General features: G+C 43.3%; 1 protein-coding gene across 2 annotated transcripts in view; it reads right to left on the bottom strand.

The window, feature by feature from the left end:
- Positions 1–14822: 14822 nt before the first annotated feature.
- LATS2 (large tumor suppressor kinase 2) overlaps positions 14823–27607 on the bottom strand; it is a 107637-nt gene continuing 94852 nt past the window's right edge. Inside the window, exons 4-8 of one of the 2 annotated variants that reach the window (XM_004435250.3) lie at positions 25935–27355; positions 24154–24736; positions 22764–22946; positions 20424–20530; positions 14823–17192 (exon numbers count right to left, since the gene is read on the bottom strand). In XM_004435250.3, coding sequence (XP_004435307.1) covers positions 16698–17192; positions 20424–20530; positions 22764–22946; positions 24154–24736; positions 25935–27355 — 2789 coding nt within the window. In that variant the 3' untranslated portion in view covers positions 14823–16697. The remainder of the gene's footprint in view (positions 17193–20423; positions 20531–22763; positions 22947–24153; positions 24737–25934; positions 27356–27607) is intronic. The other variant, XM_087436319.1, reaches the window with a different exon arrangement.

Genomic DNA, 27607 nt, shown 5'->3' with positions numbered 1-27607 from the left:
TGCTGGTAGTTGTGCTGGTCGGGCCACTCTGTGTTCAAATGGGCTGGCCACAGCCACTCAGCAGGTTGTGCTTATGCAGGTGGGGCTGCTGTGCTTGGTGGGCAGGCTGTGGACGGGCCTGCTGCGTTAGGTGGGCGAGTTGTGCTCACGTGGGCAAGGCTGCTGTGCTCCGCAGGCAGGTCTGGCTGAGCTGCTGCACTTGGTGGCCAGGGCACCTTTGCACAGGCTGAGCTGCCACCACTTGGTGGGGAGTGTTCACATGGGTGGGGCCACTGTGGTAGATGGGTGCTCTTGCAGGCTGGGTTACTACACCAAAAGCATTCATGTGTGGGCTGGGCTGCCCCCGCCTCTAGTCACAGTTGCACTGGCCACTGTATGAGGACCCGTGACCTGGATCGCTGCCACCAGGAAAGGGGAGGGGTCTGTTCCCCTAGTTCCACTGCTTCCCAGGAATCCAGTCCACCCACCTTCAGATGTATTAAGTGTGTGTATCTCTCAGGCATCCTGTTGTGTTGTGTAGGGAATCCTCTGTTGGTTAATGGATGTCCAGTTAGTTGTAATTTAGATGGGAGACACAAAGGGAACAACTTACTCCACCACAATGCTGACATCCAAGTAAAACTTTATTATCATCTCCTTGCATTACTATCTTGATGTTCAGTCTTTTGGCAGCATTGACACACTTCATAAAAGATCACAATCTTGCACTTAAGTCCTCCACAGACAACATTGAAGTCTTGTCCAAGATTTAGAAATCTCAGGCAATGACATGCCAAAACAACATTGCTATTAGCAAACTTGTAATATATTCTGCTATTATCAGTGGAATGTCAAGAAAACCCTAGTGATAAGAATGTACTGTGAAGTATATAGAATTTTAGAGAAAAAAGTGGCCTTAGAGATCCTAGAGCCCAATACCCATTTTTACCTCCTTATAATCATCATATAAAGAATCATACTTTCATTGTAGAAAATTTAGAAATATATAGAAAATATAAAGAAGGAGGAAGAAAAGACTACCCATAATCATACCACCCAGAAGAGGCAACCATTATTTTTAACACTTTGTCATATTTCTTTTCAGACATTTAAAATTTTTATATATTTCTTTCTTTTTTTTCTTCTCTACATTCCATAATTGAGCTCACACTATACATACAGTTTGTATCCTGCATTTTTACTTAACATTATATAGCGATCATTTAGGTTGTCATTAAAAACTTTTGAGAATAGGATTTCTAAAGATTCGTGAAATTTCAATATGGCATAGAGTTATACCATAATATTTTTAATTGTCCTCTTATTATTGGACATGTAATTGCCTTTTAAAAATACTACTATAAATGTATTGGAATAAATACTGCTGTGCATAAATGTTTGTCCCATTTTTTATTGGTTCCTTACAAGTTATCATCAAATCATTTTCCAGAAAAGTTGTAACTATTTTTACTTTTATCAGTAGCACATGAGTGTCTATTTCAATGTAACCATTCTAGAATGAGAATGCTATCATTTTTAATCTTTGCCACCTTGGTAAGTGAAAAATGATATCTCAGTGTTTTGATTTGCATTTGTTCAATTACTAGCGAAGATTAGGTGAATATTTGTGATGTATGTATTAGTGCCTTGTATTTCCTCTGTGCATTTCTGGTTCATAGTCTTCACCCATTTTTTATATCAAGATGCTACTATTTTTCTTGTTGCTTTGTAGGTGTTGATTGTACACTAAATACATGAACTCTTTTGAAAAAAAATTGTCAGAGTCTTCTCACATCATACATGAAAACATGTTTTGGATGGATTAATGAGTTAAATGTACACATGAAAATATAAGAACACTAGAATAAACAGAGATCAATGTTTAATTTCTGAATAGACAAGAATACATATTTAAAAATTTCAAAGAAAATAACATCAAATTCGACGTCATAAAAATTTTTCAATTTCTATACCTTAAAACAATTATTCATTTATTCTTCCAATAAAAATAAAAGGCAGATCAAAAAATATTAAAAATGTTTTTCATTATTTCCATAATAGCCTGCTTATTTTAGATTTTATTTATTTATTTTTTTCCCCTTAAAACCCCAGTAGATAGTTGTACGTCATAGCTGCACATCCTTCTAGTTGCTGTATGTGGGACGTGGCCTCAGCATAGCCAGAGAAGTGGTGTGTCGGTGCGCGCCCAGGATCCAAACCTGGGCCGCCAGCAGCGGAGCGCGCGCACTTAACCGCTAAGCCATGGGGCCGGCCCAAGCCTGCTTATTTTAATCCCAGAATTTATCATATTAAAAAAACAAATCTGCCGGGGCTGGCCCAGTGGCACAGTGGTTAAGCTTGCATGCTCCTCTTCGGTAGCCTGGAGTTTGCAAGTTCAGACCCCGAGCATGGACCTAGGCACCGCTTATCAAGATATGTTGTGGCAGGCATCCCACATACAAAGCAGAGGAAGATGGACACAGATGTTAGCCCAGGGCCAATCTCCCTCAGCAAAAAGAGGAGGATTGGCAGCAGATGTTAGCTCAGGGCTAATCTTCCTCACCGAAAAACAAAACAAAACAAAACAAAAAAGTCTATGTGTTTGTCTTCCCAACGGTGTGAGCTCCCCGATGGCAGGACTGGGTCTCAGTTATTTTGTTTTCTTGTTTCCTTGCACAATGTCTGGCACTAGTAGGTGCTCAATGCAGGTTTGTTGAAGGAAGGAAAGAAGGGAGGAGGGAGGGGGAGGGGGAGTGGAGAGAGAAGGAGGAGGGAGAAGGGGGATAGGGATGGGAGAATGAATCTTTTTTTTTTTTTGGTGAGGAAGATTAGCCCTGAGCTAACACGTGTTGCCAATCCTCTTCTTTTTGCTGAGGAAGATTGGTCCTGGGCTAACATCCATGCCCATCTTCCTCTACTTTATATGGGATGCTGCCACAGCATGGCTTGACAAGTGGTGTGTAGGTCCACGCCTGGGATCCGAACCTGCAAACCCTGGGCCGCCAAAGCAGACCATGTGAACTTAACCACTACGGTACCAGGCCAGCCCCAAGAATGAATCTTTTTCCAAGGAAAAGGAGAAGATCAGCTGAGGGTTGAACAAGGGCTGTCAGCAAACAGTCTTCCTATGACCAAGCGTACCAGGACATCCTCTCTTTATTGAGAGAGGTGGCTGTGCAAAGAGCACTTTGACCAGGAGAGGTTGACCTAAGTCAAACAAGGAGCACGTACTCCTCTGGCGATCAGAAAGAGGACACAGGCTCTTCAACCAGAAAGGAGAGTGGGCTGAGTTGATCTTGAGGGGAGTGTCTGAGACGCAGACCTGGAAGTGACCTTGAGTGTCATATAGAGACTGCAGTGGCCACTGCCCTCAGCGATGCTTGATGTTCATGTGACTGACCCTTCACTGGACTGCAGTGGTCCTGGAGGGGAAAGGGCAACAGCTGGGGAAGAAAAAGTGAACAACGTGGACCCAAGGGTGCAGTTCTTCTGGATAAAGCTTCCCTACCCCCAGAGCCCCTCATGCAAGCATAACTGTGACTGCCCCATTGTCAGGCAAGCCAGGTACAACTATTTCAATTCACATCTATTTGCATGACAAGACTATAATTTACATTGAAAATTGGCCACTGTGGTTGTTAATGAATACAGTATTCTGATTTGTAAAGTTGGGGGTGCTGTGAAGATTGCAGTAAGACCACTAATGCAGTTAAAAATGAGAGAAACAGCCACTTTGGAAAACAGTTGGGCGGTTTCTTTGAAGGCTAAACATAAATTTGCCATATGACACAGCAATTTCACTCTTACGCATCTACCTAAGAGAGATGAAAACATAACTCTACACACTTGCACACAAATGTTCGTAGCAGCCTTATGCATAATAGCCAAAAAGCAGGAAAAAACCCAAATATCCATCAGCTTGTGAATGGACAAAATGTGTTACATCCATACAATGGGATACCATTCAGCAGAAAAACGAATGAAATACTGAGACGTGCTAAAACATGAATGAAGCCCAAAAACCTTAAGTCAAAGAAGACAGTCACAAAAGGCCACATAGTGTATAATTCTATTTAAATGTCTTGAAAGGGTGAATCTATAGAGACAGAAAGCAGATTAGTGGTTTCCTGGGGTTGGGGTTGGGGGATGGTATATGGGCATGAAGGATCTTATTAGGAGAATGAAAATATCCTAAAGTTGGATTATTGTGATGGTTGCTCAACTAGAAACACTTACTTAAAAGCATTGAATGGTATATTTTTTAATTAATTATTTAATTTTTTTGGCAGGAGAAGATTCACTTTAAGCTAACATCTGTTGCCAATCTTCCTCCTTTTTTTTCTTTCTTTTTCCCCACCCAAAGCCCCAGCACATAGCTGTGTACAGGTGTGAGTTCTGGTTCTTCACATGAGCCGCCACCACATGGCTACTGACAGACGACTGGCGCGCTTCCACGCACGGGGAACCGAACCTGGGTCACCTAAGCGGAGCGTGCAGAACTTGAACCACTAGGCCATCAGGGCTGGCTCGGAATGGTATATTTTTGTGTGAATTTTATGACATGAATTATATAAATTATACCTCAAAGTTTTTCAAGAGTGAATGGGATAAAGAAAAACTAACAAAAAGAGAATTCCTGATTTCACCTTTAATATATAAAATGTTCACTAGATAAGCTTGACCCATGCACAATTTTAAACAAATTTCGTTAAGGATAGACACTTCATGTTCTGAGAGCTTTGAGAGAGCCTGAATACACTGCTCAGTGAATAATAGCATTTTTGTTATTTTGGATAATAGAAAAGAAGGTCACTTTAGGAAACTCGAAAGCTTAGTTCTTAGAAGACTGTAGTTTTAGAAGCTGCTGCTTTAATACTTGTGACAGAGTCAAATTAAACGCCAGACAACTATAACAGACATGCTGCTCGCTCTGAAGGTCGCTCAGAGTCTGCGGATGCTGAGAACACGGTCGACGGTAAGCTCTGCCTAGCCCTAACTGACAGAATTACACTTTTGAGTGGGAGCTTGACAGCAGGGGCGCAGGAGCTGGTCACCACCCACACCTGGCACAGCCAAGTGCTCCAGCTCCTGAACCGTCTTCAGAGAGGCCTGTCTCTGAGCACGGTGCATGGCAGGCAGGAAGGAGAACAACGTACCTGCTTTCTCCTCAATCTCGGTGGTCAGAGGTCCGCCCCACAGGCTGCACTGTCCCTGCACTTGTGGCTTCTCAAATGTGGGGCCAGCGGTCCTGGGGTGCGAGCGCGAGGCAACTGCCATTGGTGGTGCCACACGGCGCTGGCGGAGTCCACGCACAGCCGGTGTCCGGCGGCGCCCAAGGGTGCGCCCAAGGGTGCCAGAGCCAGTGAGGAGCAAGGATGTGCTGCGGCAGATGAGGTGTCTCATACGGGCACCAATACGAGTGGGAGAAGTCGAGCCTTCCAAGCGGAGGTTGATGGAAAGACCAGTGCACGTCACCCGATTCTCCGTCGTTACGCGGGCCCGAGCCAGGGCCTCGAAAGGCGCAGGACCGCTCGCGCGGACCGTCCGTGATCTGCGGCGTTGCCCGCGCGCGTCAGGTTACGTTGCTCTAGTCCAGCGGTCTCAAACTTTTTGAGCTCGGGATTCCTTTACACTGTTAAAAATTATTGAAGACTCGGAAGAGCTTTGTGTGTGTGGAGTGAAGGTGTAGAAAAGGTTATATCTATCAAATTTTTCATACTAGAAATTAAAACTAAGAAATTTTAAATATATTTATTAATTGAAAAAAAAAACATTACATGTTAACATAACATGTTTTATGCAAAATAACTCTCTTTTCCAAAGCAAAACAAAAGTTATGGTGATAGCATGAATGGCATTGTTTTATATTTTGCAAATCTCTCGAATATCTGGTTTAATAGAAGACACCTGGATTCTTATTTCTGCCTCCACATTCAATCTGTTGTGATATATTGTTGAAGTTGATGGAGAAAGTCCAGCCTCCCCCAGATATGCAGTTGGAAAAGGGGACCTCGTGGAGCCTCTGAAGTCCACAGACCACAGTGCTGCTCTGGTCTAACGTCGCAATTTTCTGTAATCTTATGAACCATACCCTAGCAGAAACCGGTACTGTGTGCACTCAACAGAGACTAGAGATAAATTCTATTTGGAAAAAGGTTTCCTAGGAGGTGTAATAAAACACAGGACTCATTTAAACATTTTTATTACTTTGAAAAATACTTCAGCTATACAAGTCTGTTCCAAAGCGTTGGCCTCTTGAAACAGCCAGGTCTGCACAGCCTTGTCCACAAGGTGGCTCCTAGCCCGGCCTTTTTAGATGGATCCTTTCCAGGGCCCTTGCATTCTTGAACAGGGTCTGAGCTGCTGAAGTCACTAGGGATAACTTTCTTTGTTTTGTTCGACACAAGAAAAGAGTCAGTTGGGTAAGGGGAGGATTAATTCCAGGAAAAGGCAAGTTAAGGAAGATTAGAACTGTGTTTCAACATGGGGGATTGTTAAAAAAAATCCAAAAGGGTGGTTCTAAATCTTGGAAGCAGCACTATTTGGCACTTTCACTCTTTTACCAGCTAATGTGGCTTTCTCCTCTTATTGTTTTCAACTGACATGCTTAAATTCTGCATTACTATCTCTACAAAAATGATTCCCTCACAAAGCAAGGCATTATACTAGAAACCACGTGTGATAAAAACATGTGATGGCAGTGGGTGAACCACTCCATCCTGAGAGACAAGAGGCCTGAGTTCTTGTTTTCACTCACTGTGACACTGGATGGGTTATTTACGTTCCCTCAGTCTGACTTATCCACCTCATCTATAAAATAATTTAATAATACCTTATCTGCCCAAAGACTTGGTTCCAAACCAGATTATCTCTGGAGCTCCTTGCTAGCTTTGAGATGTATGAATCTATGATTCTATTTGAATCTGGTAGATTCTTTGGTTGCAAGCAACAAAAACCATCTTTGGCAAACCTTGCCCAGTTTCCTCAACAAGACTCATCAGGCCCTTTGTGGTCCAGCCCCTGCCTGTATCTCCAGCCTGAATCTCCTTCAGCACTATAAAGCTCCAGCCACACTGCAACTCCCCCCACTCACCACCATTGCACTCCCCTTATCTGGCCATCTCCTATTTGTCATAGGTCTCAGGGCAGGCATCATGTCCTCTGGGCCGCCTTCTGTGTCCTTTCCAGGCTGGCTCAGGTACTCTCACACGTACTGCCACAGCACTTGCACTTCCTGATCATACCTTTTAGGCTATTGCATTATAACTTTTAAATGTTTTACTCCACTGGGAGTCCTAGGAGGCAAAAAGCATGTCTGTCTTCTACACGGGTATCCTCAATATATAGTGCAGTTTCTGGTACATAGAAGGTAAACACAAAAAAAGGTCTTGAGTGAATGAAGGAAGACAGGAAGGAAGGAAGGAAGGAAGGAAGGAAGGAAGGAAGGAAGGGAGGATGTCTCCCCTTGGATAGTGCCAGTCACATAATAGGTGTTCATTAAATACTTGTTGAATTGAACTGAAAACACTGAGATCTTAACAGTATATTCAAAACCTAATAAAATAAAGACACTAACAGAATTTTGATTGTGGGGTGACTTGCCTAGTATCACAGTGCTAATAAGTGGCAGATTTGAGATTTGAACCAAAAATTCTTGGTGCCAACATCTTTTATAATTTTGTTTGGAAAGAGAAGTACTTTCTTCTTCACACAGGCACAGCCTTAATAACTTGTGTATCTCAGGATACACAGTTAAGCACAGACTGCTCACTTGAGATCAACCCCCAGGAGAAGAAAAGACACAAGGAGAGCCCGAGGAAGGATGGCCAAATAATTGGATTCTAACAAGATCGCAGTGAGGAGGGAGGGAGACTTTTGTGAGAGTACAGTCAGAATAGGGACTGCTGGATTTGACGACCTGAGAAGAGCAATAGACCAAAGTCCCCTCACATGGATGGAAAGCACCCTCCGGTGGAGCGTGTACTCCACCTTAGCTCACTCCCACCCTCCTCTGTCCCCTGAGACTAGAGAGTCACAGCAGTTGGGTCCCCACTCGCACGCCCTGGTGTGAGACCCTTCCCTCACATTGCTCCTGCACACACGTGGTGTGCAGCTTCTGAAGGGGCCTGGGAGTGGAACAGGGCAACTCGGAAAGACAAACCCCTTCAGTGTTAGACAGCAGAAACTAGCAATGCTGACACGGGATTCTGGGTGGCTGAGCCAACCCCACTGAAGGCTTCTGATGATAGTGGCCACGAGCAGGTGACCATGACTCCTCCTCCACAGACCGGAGTCCCCCAGAGGGTTATTCATGTATTTTATTTCTAATTGTGGTAAAACACACATAACATAAAATTCACCATCTTAGCCATTTTTAAGTGTACGGCTCAGTTGTGTTAAGTACAAACACATTGTTGTGCAACCATCATCACCATCCATCTCCAGAACTTTTTGTCTTCCCAAACTGAAACTGTGTACCCATTAAAAGACAACTCCCCATTTCCCCCCACCTCCCCCAGACTTGGCAACCACCATTCTACTTTCTGTCTCTATGATTTAGTCTACCTTATATCAGTGGAACCATATAGTATTTGTCTTTTTGTGACTGGCTTCTTTCGTTTAGAATAATGTCTTCAAGGTTTATCCTGTTGTAGCATGTATCAGAATTTCCTTCCTTTTTAAGGCTGAGCAATATTCCATTGTATGTGTATACCACAATTTGTTTATCTATTTATCATTGATGGACAATTGAGTTGCTTCCACTCTTTGGCTATTGCGAATAATGCTGCTATGAGCAGAGGATTTATATCAGTCAGGGTTCTCCAGAGAAATGGAACCAATAAGAGACCTATATCTATATCATCTATATTTATATCTATCTATATATATAGAGAGATTTGTTACAAGGATTGGCTTACATGATTATGGAGGCTTAGAAGTCCCATAAGTCTGCAAGCTGAAGACCTAGGAAAGCTGGTGGTATAAATCAGTCCGAGTCTGAAGGCCTGGAAATCAGAGGCGCCCATGGTGTAAATCCAAGGCCAGGAGAAGATGAGGAGAGATCCTACAGCTCAAGCAGTGGGGCAGGAAAAAAGGGGCACATTCCTCCTTCTTGCACTTTTTGTTCTATTCAGGCCCTCAATGGACTGGATGATGGCCAGCCACATTGGGGAGGGTGATCTACTTTACTGAGTCCACCGATTCACATGCTAATCTCGTCCCCAAACACCTTGACAGATATACCCAGAAATAATGTTTAATCTGAGCACCTTGTGGCCAGTCAAGTTGGCACATAAAATTAACCATCATAGGGTTATTTATTTTGAAGAAGAATGCATTTCCCTTTCCTGAACAAAATTTTTGACAAAGACATGGAAATCTCAAGATTTGGCTCAGAGCACAGAAGGGCCACATGCTAGTTTTGTGAGGCAAGTCTCCCAGTCCTCAGTTTTCTCAACTGTAAAATGAATTCCCAATATTTGCCATCTTTCAGGTTTGTGGCAAATATTGAATGACATCACGGGCATGAAAATATTTGTAAGCTGAGAAACATTATCCAGTGTAAATATTACTTCTTTTGTGACCAACTATTGTGACCAATGGAAAGTATGATCTTGCGATGGTTAATTCATGGTAAAGGCAGATTTGGAGAAGGTTCCTGCAATAAAAACCGAGCGATAGTTATATTGGGTTAATAGCTAAAAAGTAGTTTCTCTATTTTCTGTAGACATTTAAGTAACTTTAAAAAAAGATTTCATAAAAATCACTTCTCAGGTGTATACATTTCTACCAAAGCTGGTTTAGACCCTATCCCATGTTCCCATGACCCTGAGTTGTAGATTGCTTACTCTAAAAAACGGCTTATTACATATAAGCCCTTTCAGAATCATATGAGCATGTTAAAACACCGACTTTAAATAGGGGTTGTTGTAGCATCTCATTAAAACGACTCTTGAAAGCTATAACAGCTTTAGAAATAACTCAGTCCTACTCTGTCCTTTTACAGATGGGCACACTGACGTGGGAGCAGTTATGTGACTTACCCAAGGTAACAGGAATCACTAATACTTTAAAAGGATAGCAATGAGCTGGACACATGGCTGAGTACTTTACCTGCAGTGTATCAGTTAATCTTTACCAATAAAATCTCTGAAATAGGCACTAGTATTATCTCCCTTTTACAGATAACATAACAGACTCAGAGAGATCAAGATCACATTTAATAAGGGCCGACCCCTCCCTGACTCCAGGGTGGAAGAGTGATTAACAAGCAGTGATTTTCACTCCTTTATTCAGCAAACACTTATCGAGTGCCTGCGACACTTGTGCTACTGTCACTACACTGCACTTGGGCCCAGAGCTACAAGAGAAATGGAACTGGATCTCTGCCTCCAAGGAGCCTAGGAGCAGCCACAGGCTTGTAAACAAATCGTTACAGCACAGCGTGATGCGTGCTGGGCGAGAGGTTTGTACAAAGTGCTGCAGAGCCTGGAGGAGGGAACACACATCTAAGAGGTGGACGGGGGAGGCTGCATCTTGGAGAGAGCACTTGGGCTGGGTGTCCAAGTGCATGCAGTAGTTTCCAGGGTGAAAACTTGGAGGGAACTGCCCAGTGGTAGTGAGGCCACTCCCATGATGTCACTGGACACAACATGGAGAGCAGGTACTTCCACCCCTGCTCAGCACTAACAAGGAGACTTCCCTGACCCTGAGTGTCACAAGAGGCTGAGTGGGGACTTCTACCTTCACCAAACAGTAAGGAGGCAGCATGGCCCTCTTTCCTTGCCAGAGCAATGTCAATGAAAGCCAGCTAAAACAAAACACCCAGTCTCAGAACATTAAACAAAAAAGTCTAGGTTTCAACTAAGTATCATTTATCACACCAAGAACCAGGAAGATCTAAATATATATATATCAATAGATAACAACAGTGAGATGACAGAGATATTGGTCTTATCTAAGATTTTTAAATCAGCCATAATAAATGCTTCAAAGAGCAATTACAAACACTCAATGAAAAGATGGAGAGTCTCAGCAAGGAAATAGAGGATATAAAGAATCAAATGGAAATTTTTGAACTAAAAAATACAATAACTGAAATAAAAATCTCAGTGGATGGACTCAAGAGCAGAGTGGAGGGGACAGAGGAAAGAATTTGTGAACCAAAGATAGAATACTGGGGCGGAGGGGTTGGGAAGTGAGCAGAGCCTCAGGGATTGTAACAAAATATATAATATTTGTATCATTGGAATCCTGGAAGGAGAGGAGAAAGAGGGCAGGGATGAAAAAGTACTCAATGAAATAGTGGCTGGAAACTTCTGAAATTTGGCAAGAGTAATAAACCTACATATTAAAGAAGCTGAGTGAACCACAAACAGGGTAAACCCAAAGAAATCCAAGCCAAAACATCATAATTAAACTTCTGAAAAGCAAGCAAAGAAAAAACGTTGAAAGCAGCCAGAGCAAAACATCTTATCTATAGAGCGAAAATAATTAGAATAACAACAGATTCTCATCAGAGACCATGGAGGCTGGAAGAAAGTAGCGCAATATTTCTCAAGTGCTAAAATTAAAGAACTATCAACCCAGAATCCTATACCCAAACAGGATTATATCCCAAATAGATAGACCTAAAATATTCTTCAGGGAAAAGGAGGAAATGAAGACATTCTCAGATGAAGGAAACCTAAGAGAATTTGTCACCAGTTGACCTACCCTAAAAGAATGGCAAAAGGCTGTTTTCTGAAAAGAATGGAAAAGATAGAAGAAAAAACTAAGAACATCAGGAAGAAAGAACGTAGTAAGCAAAACGATCAGTAAATACAACAGGCTTTCCTTCTCCTCTTGAGTTTTCTAAAGTATGTTTGATGGTTGAAACAAAAATTATAACACTATCTGATGTGAGCTGCAAAAGAAAAACAATGTTGCCATTCAAGCTAGTTTTCTCTTTTTAACAGTAGGCCATATGTATTTCATCCCAGTGTCCAATAACAATAAAATTTTTCTTCGTTTCTACAGTGAATAAGCACATTTTGTCCACTAAGTTTAAGCTGCCACTTTTGGAAATAGAAAATTCTCTTGCTAAGAAATATGTTCTTTACTAATGGAAAAGGATGTAATGGTTAATAATGCCAGCATGGTACTACTTACAGATATGCACTTAATAGCAAAGATCTTTTTTATTATGTTGAATTTTGCCAGTGGAAATAAAATATTAGTTAAATACTGGGGCTTTAAGCTTGGTTTATAAGTCAAATCTGGAGAAAGTAGGATGAATTTGATAAACTCCATTTCAAAAATTTGCAACTGAAAAATGGTTCAGAGCACAGGAGGTTCAGGGAAAGCCCACCATGCTAGCTGTATTTTCTCTTCATGATGTGCCTTTAGAATCATCGAGGGACACATAACATGCAAGTGCAAAGAAGGAAATTTGGAAGGAACATAATATTTGTTTCCTCAACAGACTCCAATCACACCCGAAAATGCCCACAGATATGTCGAAGTCAGGTGTGGCTGCACCCTCACAACGCTCTGAGCAGAGTATTCGCCTTGGACGGAATCCATCAGAAACACTGGAAAATTCTCAGTAATCTGTTATCTGGCCACTAGCCCAGTTAAACAATTCACTTTAGCTGAGCAGGAAGAGAAGATGAAGAGTGAGAAGGGAATGGAAATGTTTAGGGATACTCTGAGGAAGGCCTTAGGCACCAACACTCAAATAATGCATATATATTAGGATCATTACTTTTTAAGGATATTCAAATGGATATTAAGTATACACAAAGATGCTCAACTTCTTTCAAAATAAGAGAAACGTTAAGTAAAAGCAAACCAAGATATCTTTTTTTTTTTCCTAGTCAATGGGCAAAGATCAAAAAGGTTGATAATACATTGTGTGGTTGGCAAAGCTCTCAGTAAACACTCCCATATATTTCTTTTGAGAGTATATATTGGCACAATACCTGTTGTCAGAGCTAAGATTTGATTTTACACTACTTACACGCTAATGAGGTAGCCTGTTATTCCTTCATGGATCCTGGAATAAGACAAGAGACTCCTGGATCAGAGACAAAGGACTTTATTACTCACAGCACATTCAGCAGCATGAGTGTCAGCATGTTTGCACAATTCTCCTCACCCCCAAGTCTCACAGGGGAAGCAGAGGAGACCCAGGTGGATTCTGCTCAGGTACAGTGAGCTTGAGGAGTCTACCCCTTTTATAGCAAGCAGTAAGCAAGCTTACGTTTTTGTCCTCAAGGGAGACATTACCTCATCCCTCAAGGTTGCTCACTGCAAACCCAATCCTGAGAAATGGTCCATGTAGAGTGGTCAGGGTCTTGCTTTCTTGGCATACTCAGCAAGATGTATAGAAGAGAGCCATGGAGGAGTTTCTCCCAAGATTTCTGCAGGGTAATTTGGCAACAAAAATTGCAAATACATTTAACTTTTGACCTAGTAATTCCACCTCTAGGAATCTACCCTACATATTTACTTGCACCCGCACAAAATGATGGCTATAAGAGATGATTTATTCCAACATTATTTGTAATATAAAAAGATCAGAAACAACTGATATGTCCATCAGTATGGTGCTGGTTTGATTATAATATACCCTAAAGATGGAATACCATGCAGTAATTATAAAGGATGAAAAATTTCTTATGCACTGGTATAGACTGCCAAGTGAAGAAAACAGACGCAGAAAAATATGCATAATTCTCCCGTTTGTGTAAAAGAGGCAGAGAAGCATACAAACATATTTTCTTGTGCTGTGTATGCATAAAGTTTCATTTCCCTAAGGATACACAAAAAACTAATATTATTTATTGTCTGTGGGGAGGTGAATTGAATGACAGAAGACATTTTGTTATTCATCCTTTTATACATTTTAATTTCTTTAATTTTATTTTTTGGTGAGGAAAATTGTTTCTGAGCTAATATCTGTGCCCATCTTCCCCTATTTTATATGTGGGATGCTGCCACAGCATGGCTTGATGAATGGTGTGTAGGTCTCCGCCTGGGATCTGAACCCACGAACCCCAGGCCGCCAAAGTGGAATGCGCAAACTTAATCACTATGCCCCTATACATTTGAATTTTAAACCACGTGATTGTACCCATTCAAAGACTAACCCAAAGTAAAACAAGCTATTATATTTTCTAAATTTCCTAATACCACCAACCATTTTATTTTTTTAAATTTTATTTATTTATTTATTCCCCCCAAAGCCCCAGTAGATAGTTGTATGCCATAGCTGCACATCCTTCTAGTTGCTGCATGTGGGAGGCCGCCTCAGCATGGCCGGAGAAGCAGTGCGTCGGTGCGTGCCCGGGATCCAAACCTGGGCCGCCAGCAGCCGAGCGCACCCACTCAACCGCTAAGCCACGGGGCCGGCCCCCACCAACTATTTTAAACCAAAGTTCAGGATGCTACACTTGTCCTTTCAGTTTAACTCTCTCACGTGGGGAAATTAGCTCCTATTCATGATTTATTCTATCACCCACTATACACATTTGATATCTCAGTTAATCCACTCAACAATCCTAATGAGGTATATTTTGTCACCGTCTTATAGAAGAGAAGCTGGGTCACAGAACCACACTCTGATATGGACTTTGTGTGTGTGACCTGAAAGCCTATTCTTTCCCCCACACCCCAGACCCTTCCTGAGACAGAACCCTGTCTGGGGAAGCTCTTCTCCTTCCCCTCTTGTAACAGTGGCTCCATCAGCTGTTGGCAACCCTGGCTGCATGTGAATCACTGGGAAGGTGCGGGAGGGTTACAATACGCTGATAAAAGCAAGAATCTACAAGTTCCCATAAAACATGACACCAACTAAGGGATCTGGATTAAAAATTTTAATAATAAATTGTGCCAGTAGAAGCTTTTCGAAGGCAATGATATATCAATAAATAATAGTTAAACGGTTCCTGAGAAAGAAACTACCACATGAAAGTATGTCAGAGCGCTGTAAATAACGACACGGCATCACTATAAAGTAGCGACAATACTGACAGTCACGAGACAAGCACAGCAGACTCCAGAAGTTGCCATTCATACAAATGTAAACCAGTACACAGGAATCGTGTGTTTTTAGTTTAGACACTGATAAACTTATAAGTGTTGCTGCCTAGATATATACTAAATAATGGATACATTATGCTAAAAACTTGAAGGAAAAATATGTGGAATAATACAATGAAAAATATGATGCATTGGATTTTTCAAAAAGCAAAAAAAAATTCAACTTTTTATTCAAATATAAATCACTTTAAATAGGAATCATACTAATTTGAAATAAGGAATATTTTGTGTGTTTATCTATGTAGTTATATATACATCTACACTTCTAAGAAAATATGTATGGCTTAATTATTTTTTATTCCAATGTCACTTTGAATAATCCTTGCTGTTTTACAAAGATTAGAAAAATGTATTTTTAAAACCAAGTTAAGATTGATACTTCAAAGCACAACAACAACAAAAATGTGAAGGAACCCTCAGATTACTAAATCTCCTCATGGTAACACCTCAGCTGTCTGTGACAGCAGGAGGAACAGCGTCACGCAGACCTTCCAGTGTGGGCAGTCTGCTGGCAGCAGGGTCACAGCCACTGATTCCACACATCAGGTACACCAAGAACGAAAAAGCATACTGACTATTGAAATGGACATAGTTCCATGATTAACTTAAAATTTTTGGAATAGCTAAATTAATCCCTTTTGATGTATACAAGTTTAGTATATGACAAATGTTTAAGCTCACCCCCAAAAGAATCCAATCACACCCAAGACACACACAAAAAAATCACTTCTCATTTACACATCTGCATTTGTTTAACAAAACAATAAGGGATACAATCATAGCGAAGAAGTCACCCACACGCTACGTTATCAGCACACTGTCTAGAACATCTCATTTAAAGATACTTGGTAAAAACATATTCACAGAACCCGCTGTGAATGGCAAGATATGGTAATTTTATAATAGAAAAACCCTGCTCATGCAGCACTTTCTACACACCAGACATCTGAAATCATACCCACATAATCACCTTGTTCACACTTTCTAATATACTATAATATGCAAAAAGCAGAAAAAAAAGCAGCTTTTAACATTATATCACAATTTTGAAATGTGGGAAAAAATATAAAACAAAAACCATTGTGTGAATAAAATGTATCAGTAACATCAGAACAGTGTTATCTTTTTTTTTTTTTTACATTATTGCACAGAGATTTCTTATCACATGTTCTTCAGTTTTTATGTCTTTTCCTCAATGTGGATAAGTGCTATGGATAAAATACAAATGTAGAAAATAACAGCAGCATGATTTCTCAAAGTTAATCCCTATAATTTAGTAAGAAAAATGGCTATAAACAAAATAAGTGCTCTTTCTAAACTGTATTAAATTTTTAAAAATATTGTTTTAATGCAGTGAAGGTCCTCAAAAGTCAATTCAAAGCAATGTTGACACCCCACCCCGCCTCCTGCCATCAACCAGAATCTAGAAATGAAGATCTGCTACACTTGAGTACTTTTTTAAAAAGATTTCTTGTTTGTTTTGGGATTTTTTGGTGAAGAACAGAATTTCAAGCGAAGTAATCAATGCACTAACTTAAGCAAAGCTGGCCTCAACGTCCATTGGCCTGTTAAGGAACCAGCTATGCGCCCCCCGGACTTCTGAAGAAGCAGAGTCGCGGATGCCGAGTCATTGTCTATACATACACCGGTTGGCAACCTTCAGCCTGATCCACTAGGTCAGAATTTTCCAAATCAGAGTTCTCAGTCTGTGAAGCTTCTGCTCCTGAAGGCTTTGGGCACCTAAAGGGGTAACCGTTGTCATCAAAGAACCTTCGAAAAGTGAATTCATAAAACGCGTGCTCAGGGTGTTTGTTATTTGGGGATGTGAGTGTGTCCCAGGCCTTGGTGCTGTCTTCACTAGCATCATTCCAAGGGCTTTCTTCATCGACGGGGTCAAAATTTGAGGTGTCCATGGGGTGGCTGATCTTGGGAACATAGGGGGCTGGCTGCTTCCGGATGTCACTAGAGAAGTCAATGGTGCCGAAGAATGGGTGAGCCTTCAGGTCGTCAGCCCCATTCCTCCCCAGCCGGTGGTCAGCGGCACAGCACAGCTTGGTGATAAGGTCCCGGGCCTCAGGGCTCAGCTTGACCTGGGTTGGAATGTGGAGCGTGTTCTCCCAGTTAATCACCTGAAGAGACAACAGAACCAAAGTTGTAGTTTCACCTCATATCTCAAAGCCAACTAGGGCAGTTCTGAGACAGTGCATGAGGACGTGACCTTGAAATAATTCTAGTGTCATGACAGAAGAACAATTAGAGCAGACACAGAAGCAGCAGTGTGGATCTGAGCAGCTTTAAAGGTCCGTGCGGTTTTAGTAGGGGTCTCACAGCCCAATGCACGGCATGAGAAGCCAAAAACAGACCAAAGGAGATTGATTTTCTTCTATGAGAAATACTGTTTAGCAAAAGAATTTTGTGCTTTCCACAAAAATGAAGAGGCTGATTCTCTACGAGTCATTTCTTTAGCTATGGCAACAGATTTCTGTTGAATCATTATGGTTCTCACTCAATACTTATTGTGGCTGAGAGATGGTCCACTGGGGTTCTGTTAAAAAAAAAACCAAACAACAAAAAAGGCAACCTCACAGAGAATAATAATAAAGCTGACTAACCCTATGGCCTTGGTCTCACGTTTGTGATGCTCAAACACACAGACCAGCCCTTTGGATGCTCAGTAAATACATTTGTCATAGAGATGTGTCTACCATGAAGAGAAAACCTAAGGGACTTCTTTATTATGTCTACTTAGAATCAGGATAAAACAAGGCCAATATAACTGGCTACTAGCTGGGATGACCAGGCATTGGGTAAGGCATGGAGGTAGGTGGCCGCATGGGTGGGAGGGTTGGTTTAAACCTGAGGAGTTATTTTCGTAGAGCTAAAACTATAAAACTCACATAGGGGAAAACCTTCATGACATTGGATTTGGTAATGATTTCTTAGATGATACCAAAAACACAGGCAACAAAAGAAAAAAATATATAAATTGGACTTCACCAAAATTTAAAACTTTTGTGCATCAATGGACACTATTAACAGAGTGCAAGCTATGGAATGGGAGACTATATTTGCGAAGCATATATCTGATAAGAGATTAATATCCAGAAAATATAAAGAACGCCTACAACTCAACAAGAAAAAACAACCTGATTAAAAAAGGGCAAAATACTTGAATAGACATTTTCCAAAGAAGACATACAAATGTCCAATAAGCACATGAAAAGATGCTCAACATCACTAATCATTAGGGAAATACAATCATTAGGGAAATACAAATCAAAACTACAATGAGATACCACCTCATACCCACTAGGATGGCTATTATGAAAAAAAAAGAAAAATAACTACTGGTGAGGATGCAGAGAAATGGGAACACTTGTGCACTGTTGGTGGGAATGTAAAATGGTGCAGCCACTGTGGCAAACAGTTTAGTGGTTCCTCGGAAAGTTCAACACAGAATGATCATATGATCCAGCAATTCCACTTCTGGGTATATATTCAAAAGAATTGAAAGCAGGGACTCAAATGGATACTTGTATACGTACTGATGTTCATAGCAGCATTATTCACAATAGCCAAAAGGTGAAACAACCTAAGTGTCCATCACTGGATGATGGATAAACAAAATGTGGTATATATATACATATACAATGGCATATTATTCGGCCTTAAAAACGAAGGAAATCTTGTCACATGCTACAACATGGATGAACCCTGAGGACATTATGCTAAGTGAAATAAGCCAGTCACAAAAGGACAAATATTATATGATTCCACTTACATGAGGTACCTAGAACAGGCAAATTCATAGAGACAGAATGTAGAAGAGAGGTCACAGGGGCTGGGGGAGGAAGAAATGGGGAATTGTTTAAGGGGACAGTTTCTGTTTGGGATGATGAAAATATCTGGAAACAGGTAATGGTGACAGTTGCATAATATTGTTAAGTGTACTTAATGCCACTGAATTGTACTTAATGCCACTGAATTGTACAATTAAAAATGGTAAATTTTGTCACAATAAAAAAAATTGGGTTATTTTCATGCAGGCAAATTAGTGAATGGTCCAACAGTTCAATTAAGGTACAGATAATGATAAATTGCAATTTTACTGTTCTTGGAGTAAAACTAAGCCTTAATTTAGGATTTTTCTAATTAATGGATTATTAATTTAGGGTCTACCATGGACTCTGGGGCATATGAATACTTCCTAGAATTGTTAGCAAATGTGTGTGTCTGTGGGTAAGCACACTGTTCTGAGAAGTTCCACAGAGTTCATCAGATTCTAATTCAATTCTACTTAAGTCATCAAATCATTTATTTCAGAGAGAGTAAATGGCCATCATTCTAAAACTAATTATTTAGTATTAAATGATTAATTGATAGAATAATTATCTAATTACTTCAAATGAATATTAGAAATATGCACAACTAGCCTGACCACATAGCTGATAATTTGCAAACAGTAATGATATAACATCCAAATAAACAAACTGATTTCTTTAGGAATAGTCATAGGTTTTCTGTTGGCTTTTTTTTTTTTTTTTGGTGAGAAAGATCAGCCCTGAGCTAACATCCATGTCAATCCTCCTCCCTCCCCCCCCAAAGCCCCAGTAGATAGTTGTATGTCATAGCTGCACATCCTTCTAGTTGCTGTATGTGGGACGCTGCCACAGCATGGCCAGACAAGTGGTGCGTCGGTGCGCGCCTGGGATCTGAACCCGGGCCGCCAGCAGCGGAGCGCGTGCACCCAACCGCTACACCACAGGGCTGGCCCCGAGGTTGGCTTTTTGCATGGTGGGCATGGGTGGTGGTAAAGAACAGATCTGAGCATGCCTTTACTGCTTCTCCCTGCTCATAGTTCTCACCTGGAAATACCAAGATGGCAGATGACCAATGGTTCAAATCAAATTTCAGATACACAAATATATCAAAACTCAAGTCTGGGCTGGCCCAGTGGCCTAGTGATTAAGTTTGGTGCACTCCACTTCGGCAGCCCAGGTTTGGTTCCTGGGTGCAGACCTACACCACTCGTCAGCGGCCATGCTGTGGCAGTGTCCCACATACAAAACGGAGGAAGACTGGCAACAGTTGTTAGCTCAGGGCGAATCTTCCTCAGCAAGCAAACAAACAAAAAAACCACACCAAAAAAACCTGAAGTCTAACTCCGTGGCTTTACTTATTAAAACAAAAATTTTTAAACAGGTAATAACAATAATACTGAAAAAAAAAATCCCATTATAAACAATTGACATTTCTACAGTATTCAGAACAAGAGGTCAAATGTTGACCCCAGATTCATGGGCCCATCAGAACACTGCATATCTCTGCAGCAGGCAGATGCGTGTTCTCCCCTCAGTTACCTTTAGCTGGGTTTCTGTGGGAGTAGGGGCCAAAAAGGGCGGCTGCCCCACCAGCATTTCGAAGAGAATCACTCCAACACTCCACCAGTCACAGAGCTGAGTGTATCCTGAAAGACAAAGTCTCACTCAGGCCCCAGCACAGGCACGCATTCTTCTCAGAGAGGAGTTTTATGAAATCCTGAACGACTGACTGTTAAGCAGGACAGCTTGCTCAAGTCACACGCTGGGTAAGAGAAAACAGACCCACACAAACTGTGACTCCCTGCACCTGCGGCTCAGAAGGCCGAGAAGGACCCGCTGGAGTGGCCGCCGTCTTCAGGGGGAGGATACAGTCACCTGTACTTTCTTATTTTCAGTCATTAGTCTGTGATAAACACAGGATGCTTTTCAAAATAAGAAAAGAGTTTTTAATTTAAAAAGATTACTGTTACTGTCAGCAACAATACTAACCAGAATTTTAAGTTCTTAAAGAGCATACAAACGGACACAAATTAAAACAGTATTAACTGAAAAACAGAGAGTGCTAAGACCTGTGAATAGTCAGGTGTGGTCAGTCAGGAGGGCTTCCTGGGGAGGCTTCCTTAGTCAGTTTTGGGAGAACTGAGGAATGTGGAGAAAAGGAGGGGGAAAGGGAGCACTCTGGCAAAGGAGACACCTGTCACCTGAGACGCTCTTGTGCGAGGCGCGAACGGAGCCAGGCCTCCTCACGGAGCTCCCAGCCCTGGCGGCTGAGGCAGGACGTCCTGCGGCTTGATCAGGGCCAGCCTCAAGCGGTCTGGAGAGCAGGTTCATTTCTCTTTGATTTTCTCCCACTTCTCCTCCAAAGCCCACAGCCCAAGCCAAGCCATGCTCCAGTCCTGACGTCACCTCATCCTTGCTAAGTGTGACTGGGCCGTAAGACCTGCCGGCCATATTTGCCAGGCTAGCTCCTTCAGACGCCCTCTGTTCTCCCCCCATCCCCTCTCCTCCTGCCCTAGCCTGGCACTGGAGGCTGCAGAGAAACTCCAACCACTGGTTCCTCTGGACTGCTGCACAGTCCAGAGGACTGGGCTGGAGACGGGCAGTGTGGGGAGACAGGGATGTCCTCCCCTACAGCCCAGCACCTCTCACCTCCCACTTGGAGAGGAGGGGGAGAATGAGACCTTTACTGGGTGGCAAGGTTGATTCAACAACCTCTCAAAGTAGTCACTGTTCTCTCTGTGCTCTGAGTGGTTAGGTAATTCACCTTGGATTACCACAACTAACAAAGAAAACTCAGATTGGAACCAAGTCTGGATGGCTCCAAAGACTGGAAACAACACATGTGAAAAGACAGGCTACTGATCTCTGGATTTATTACACAGGATCAGATCAACAACCACTGTTGCTACAGGCCATGCAACTGATCACTGAAAGATTCCTCCTGTACTCAGTCAGGTATCGTATTTGATGGAACAGAGCATCCACCCAGGAGACCGATTTTACTGAGCAATTGTAATTTTAGGCACATTAGTGTCCCCACATCTTACCTTCAAGATGCTTCTGGATTTGCAGGGAAGAATTGGAGGAAAACAATATTTGTATTCTGTCATACTTAATAACCAGTTGGAGATGGTACACCCAGCTAGGAGCCTGGGCAAGGAAGAGTTAAAGCTGGAGCCTGGAAATGTATGGCTTAGGCAGACTGAGTGGTATCCCTGTGACCCTCAGAGTTGTTTCTATCATATGACTCTGTCAAAACCAGTTCTGGAGTGATTCCCTTGGTTTTTTTTTTTTTTTTTCTTTTTGAGGAAGATCAGCCCTGAGCTAATATCCATGCCAATCCTCCTCTTTTTGCTGAGGAAGACTGGCCCTGAGCTAACATCTGTGCCGATCTTCCTCCACTTTATGTGGGACTCCGCCACAGCATGGCCTGACAAGCAGTGCGTCAGTGTGTGCCTGGGATCGGAACCCGGGCTGCCAGCAGCTGAGCACGCGCACTTAACTGCTACGCCATGGGGCCGGCCCCCTCCCTTGGGTGTAAGGTAGAAAGCCCACACCCTACACCCAATCTATCACTTCCCAGCCAAAGGAAGGGGCGAGCAGAGACCGGCCTAATGGTGCGTGTCTTTTCTCACCCTGGGAGCAAGGGCAGCTCAAAAACAGAAATGAGACATGCTGGAAGCCTGTTTGTTAAGGGAATAATTTCACTCTCAGGCTTCCATGAGTATAAAAATACACTAGAAACATCGAGAGTCTTGGAAAGCTGAAGCTGGAGAGACTCTCTGGAGGTCATCTGGCTCCACAGGTTTGACGTCAAGATGGCCTCCAGTTGGGCAGCTGGCTTGTGGAGCACTTGAGGCAAGGGGCCCAAGCACGTACCTTTTCGGAGGAGCACTTCTGGCGCGATGTAATTTGGAGTCCCAACCAGGGAGTGAGCCAGACACCTCTGATGCTGCTTCCTGGCTCTCTGCTCCAGGGTCTTCAGCCTGTCTCCACATCGACAATTAGACACATCGTCCCAGAGGTCGCTAGGCTCCATGCTGTCTTGTCTGATGTGGCTCCCTTTCACCCAGGATTCAGGGGTGGTAAAAGAAGAGAATAAAAAACAAAGTAACTTTTCACAATTCAACAATGCAACAAATCCATAGCTTCAAAGGGAAAAGTAATTCAATTTAGCTTCTGGTACATGAAGATAAAGAATCCACCCCAACAGCAACTGGCCTTTGGTTCCTGGGTCTGAGCTGTAAGCTGTGAGGTAAATGCACCAAGAAAGAAACAACAGAAGAAGTGATCACAGGAGCTGGACACTGTGCTGAGGGGACAGCATGACACTGAGTAAGAAAGGCTTAGATAACTGTGGTGACATTCTAAGCACTTCTCGGGCCAATCTCAAAAGGCCTACACCTGTTTGACAAAACGTGTTTTAAGATAAGCATGGAAAAGCATAAGAGGATTTAAAAGATATAAACAAAAATGACTTCAATGCCAGAAAATGGGAATGTATTAAATGATTTAAGATTAGTTCTGAGTTAAAAAAAAAGCCCGAGGGGTCGGCCCCATGGCCTAGGGTTAACTTTCAGTGGCCCGGGGTTCAGTTCCCAGGCGTGGACCTACACCACTCGTCAGCCATGCTGTGGCAGTGACCCACAGACAAAACAGAGGAAGACTGGCACAGATGTTAGCTTGGGGCAAATCTTCCTCAAGCAAAAAGAGGAAGACTGGCACCAGATGTTACCTCAGGGTGAATCTTCCTCACCGAAAAAAAAAAAAAAAAAAAAAAAGCCTGAGCTATGGCACTACAGTAACTCTTTCAAGAACCTGAGCCACAAGTGAGCTAAGGACCAGCAGAACCACAGGAGATGGAGTTAGACTATATCTATATCTATACCTATATCTACCTATACCTACACCCATAGATAGACTCAGGTTAGCATTAACACGGGACTTCTTGGGAAGCTGTGAGACTTATTTTTTGTGGCACATTTTAATAGGGCAGAGTGATGGTTCGTCACAAAGGCCCGATGACACCCCATAGCCCATTGTTCTAAAAATATTATAGTAAAACTTAAATCCACTAACTTAAAAAAAAAACCTCACACATATCACACTATTCCTTTAGGGAGAAAAGGACATCACACCAAATTATAATATAATGGAGTGACAGATAGTTTCCAAATGATTAGGTGCCACCAGGGTGGGACACAGTTACCTTAGGTGGTTTACTTATGTCTAGATGTAGAAAGTGGATGTGGCATGCCTAGGACAATACCTTTCTGGTAGTATTTGGAATTGTGAGTCCACCTGAATCCAGTGCAGAGGCCAAAATCTGTCAGTTTGATGTGGCCATCAAGATCTATCAAAATGTTGTCTGGCTTGATGTCTCGGTGGATAAAGCCCATCTTGTGGACACTCTCGATGGCCAGGGTCAACTCTGCGATGTAGAACCGGGCCAGGCGCTCAGGGAAGACCTCCATCCGGATCAGCAGGCTCATCATGTCCCCCCCAGGGATGTAGTCCATCACGAAGTAGAGGCTGTCCTTGTCTTGGAAGGAGTAGTAGAGTTTGACCACCCACTCATTGTCTGCCTCAGCCAGGATGTCCCTCTCAGCCTTGACGTGGGCCACCTGATTCCGGTTCAGGACATCCTTCTTCCTCAGGGTCTTCATGGCGTACAGGGCATGAGTGTCCACTTTACAAGCGAGGCACACTTCTCCAAAGGCACCAATCCCCAGGGTTTTGATTTTCACAAACATGGACTTGTCCATCTTGGCCCTCTTCAGCCTGTTGTAATTAGACTCCTTCTGGTAAAGAATCTTTCTCATCTGTTCCTGCTCAGCCTCACAGAGTCCAGCCTGTAGAAGGAAAATCAGGAAGAGTCATGTTAGAGGAACCCCATGACAGGAAATGGGTGGGGTGAGAGATGCCCTAGAAGTGAGTGGACCCTAACTTAATCTACAGAAATAAGAATATAGAACAGGTCCAATACACTGCAAGTAAGATAATAATCGGTATTGTTCTTTATATCCATATATAGACACAAATCTGGAATCCAAAGGGAAAACAAAATAGGTGAGTTTAGGCTCTAAAATCTAAAGGAAACCTCTATAAATAAAAATCTGTGGAAAAGGGAACCACAAAATTCCTGGAATTCTAGGAGCAATTTAATTTTTTTTTTTTTTTTTTTAGCAATTTAATATTTTAATAGTTGAAGGAAGGGCCGGCCCCGTGGCTTAGCAGTTGGGTGCACGCGCTCCGCTGCTGGCAGCCCGGGTTCAGATCCCGGGCACGTACCGATGCACCGCTTCTCTGGCCATGCTGAGGCCGTGTCCCACATACAGAGACTAGAAGGATGTGCAGCTATGACATACAACTATCTACTGGGGCTTTGGGGGAAAATAAATAAATAAAAATTATAAAAAAAAAAAAAATAGTTGAAGGAAAATAGAAAAGAAAAAAGCCAATGAAAATGGGACAGCAGAAAGTAAGAGCACAACTATGATTTTTAGAATTTGAAATTATTGGCTTTGTGTGATTTAAATTTACAGTAACACTTTAATTTAAACAATTTCATTAATTACCTTCTCTAGCAGTTTAGTGTCAACTAAGTACATTTAAAACATTATTTGCTAATTACAGACTTGAAAGATAAATGAATCACTACTAGATATATTTTTCTTTATAAATTCCACAATTTCAATTTATGAAACCTGAAACTTTGTTTACACTGTTTCAAAATGTTTTATTACTAGTTAGTAAAATTTGATGAACTTTGTTAATGAGTAAGGACACACCATAAAAATCGATTTGGTAATTTACCTGTTGGCTACATCAAGCATAGCTATCACCGACCCCCTGCAGAGTCGGGTGAAAAGGAAAGGGAGGTTGCAACATTTGTAATTTCTCCAGGTTGTTTGCCCCATAACCAGACTGTTGCCCCACGAGACAAACGGTTTGTAATAAGGCTGCATAAAGCAGAAACAACATAGGGATTTTGCTGAGATCCCCTAGGAAAGAGCCAGGGCCAAGGGTAAGAATGAAATGAGAAATTACTTTCGCCATTTCTTGTTCCAGCTGCAACCTCCGGTTGACCTTCTGTTGGTAGGTTTTTATGACATTTTCCACGTGCTGCTCCATGAAGAACTTAAACGCGTATGGCGAGTAACTCTTGATGCGAGATTCTCTCTTCTCTTCATCTCGGCTGTTTTTCCGAACAGGAACAGGAGAAGTCTGGATCTGCTTTTTATCCTTCCCCATTTTCTCCCCTTTGGCGTTTTTGTGGCTCTTGTTCCTCTCGGCGGGCTCCGCGGCCTGGCCCCCTCGGAGGCCCTGCTCCATCCCCACACACAGGCTGTCCATGTCGTACTGCTCGGACTTGCTCTGAAGCAACAGGTGCTTCGGGTACGGCGGGGGCGGGCACCTCATCTCCGGGCTGCCGTACTCAACATCCAGCGGGTACGCAGTGGCGCCCCCCAAGGGCAGAGGGTGCTCATCCTTGGAGTCCAGACTCTCCACCCCTGGGGGGGGTGCCGGCACCCAGGCTGGGTGGGAGGGCCCCACGGCCGTCTGGGGCTCAGGCCTCATCACCCTTACACTCTTCACTGGGTGCAGGATGTGGGCGGCCGTCACGGCCGTGATGGTGTTGGGGGAGGGCATGGTAGGCTCTGGTTTGCTGGGCACTCCTGCCCGGAGGGGCACGGCCCCTTGCTGCTGGTGGTTGTTGAAGGAGTTGGTTCTGCTGGGGACAGGGCCTTCGGGCAGGAACGCCACGTGCTGGCGGGGCGGCGCCTCCAGGCCCGGCTTCTGAAGAGAGTCGCGGCGGGACAAGGTAGACGACTGCCACTGCTGGGCGGGAGGGCTGCTCACGTCATACAGATCCACGTTGAGGCTGTTTCTAGAGGGAGCAAGCAGACTCGGGGGGGCGCTGTCGCTTGCAAACACCTGGCCCCGAGAGCCCATCATGTGCATCTGGTGGGCTTGCTTATGGTGTGGGTGTGGCACGTACAGACCAGTCGCTGCTCCCGCTGGCTGGAATGCATGGCCGGCCCCTGGCTGCGTCGCCGGGCCCTTGGCAGCCAGGTTTGAGAACACTCCTGCCTCCTGCGGCGTCTTGTTCTGGAAGGAGGGGCTGCGCTGGACGCCATAGCCCAGGGGCTCCCCCGGCACCAGCAGATGTGGCCTGTAGTGTGGCCCTTGCAGTGGCAGGGCCTGGACGCCGGGGCTGGTCCCAGGGAAATTCATGCCTGTGGCCTCCAGGTTCGCAGCATGGCCTTTGGGCTGGTGCTGATGGCCGCCAGGCACACCGTGAGGGCTCGCTCCAACAAAGAGAAAGTCCACGTACTGCCGAGGCACTTCCTCCAGTGCGCTGGTGCCCTCGTAGGCTGCCCCGCTCATCGCATGGTAGGGCGGGAAAGGGTCGCCTGTTCCCTCAAAGCTCGGCCTCCGTGGCACAGCACTTGGTGCGATTCCCTTTCCTGCAAAGGAGAGAAACGGAAGATGGTGTTAAAGGGGAAGACAGCAGAGAGGGCAGAGGGGTACACGGCAGGAGAGGGGATCTGCTCAGCTGGTCTGGCACTTCCAGTCTAATTCCTCACACCGGCAACGTCCTTCGGACTGACACTACTGCACAGGCTCTTCCATAACTAAAGGCCGTCTGACACAGGCCGAATTCTGCTGTGGGCAGATCCGGGGGACCTTCTGAGTCAAAAGGCCCTGCCCTGCCCATC

This window comes from Ceratotherium simum, chromosome 10 (assembly GCF_057802395.1).
Source record: "Ceratotherium simum simum isolate JZ-2026a chromosome 10, ASM5780239v1, whole genome shotgun sequence".
Lineage (NCBI taxonomy): Eukaryota > Metazoa > Chordata > Mammalia > Perissodactyla > Rhinocerotidae > Ceratotherium > Ceratotherium simum.
Note: the sequence above shows the minus strand (reverse complement) of the source record. Positions and strands in the feature narration are given on the sequence as shown.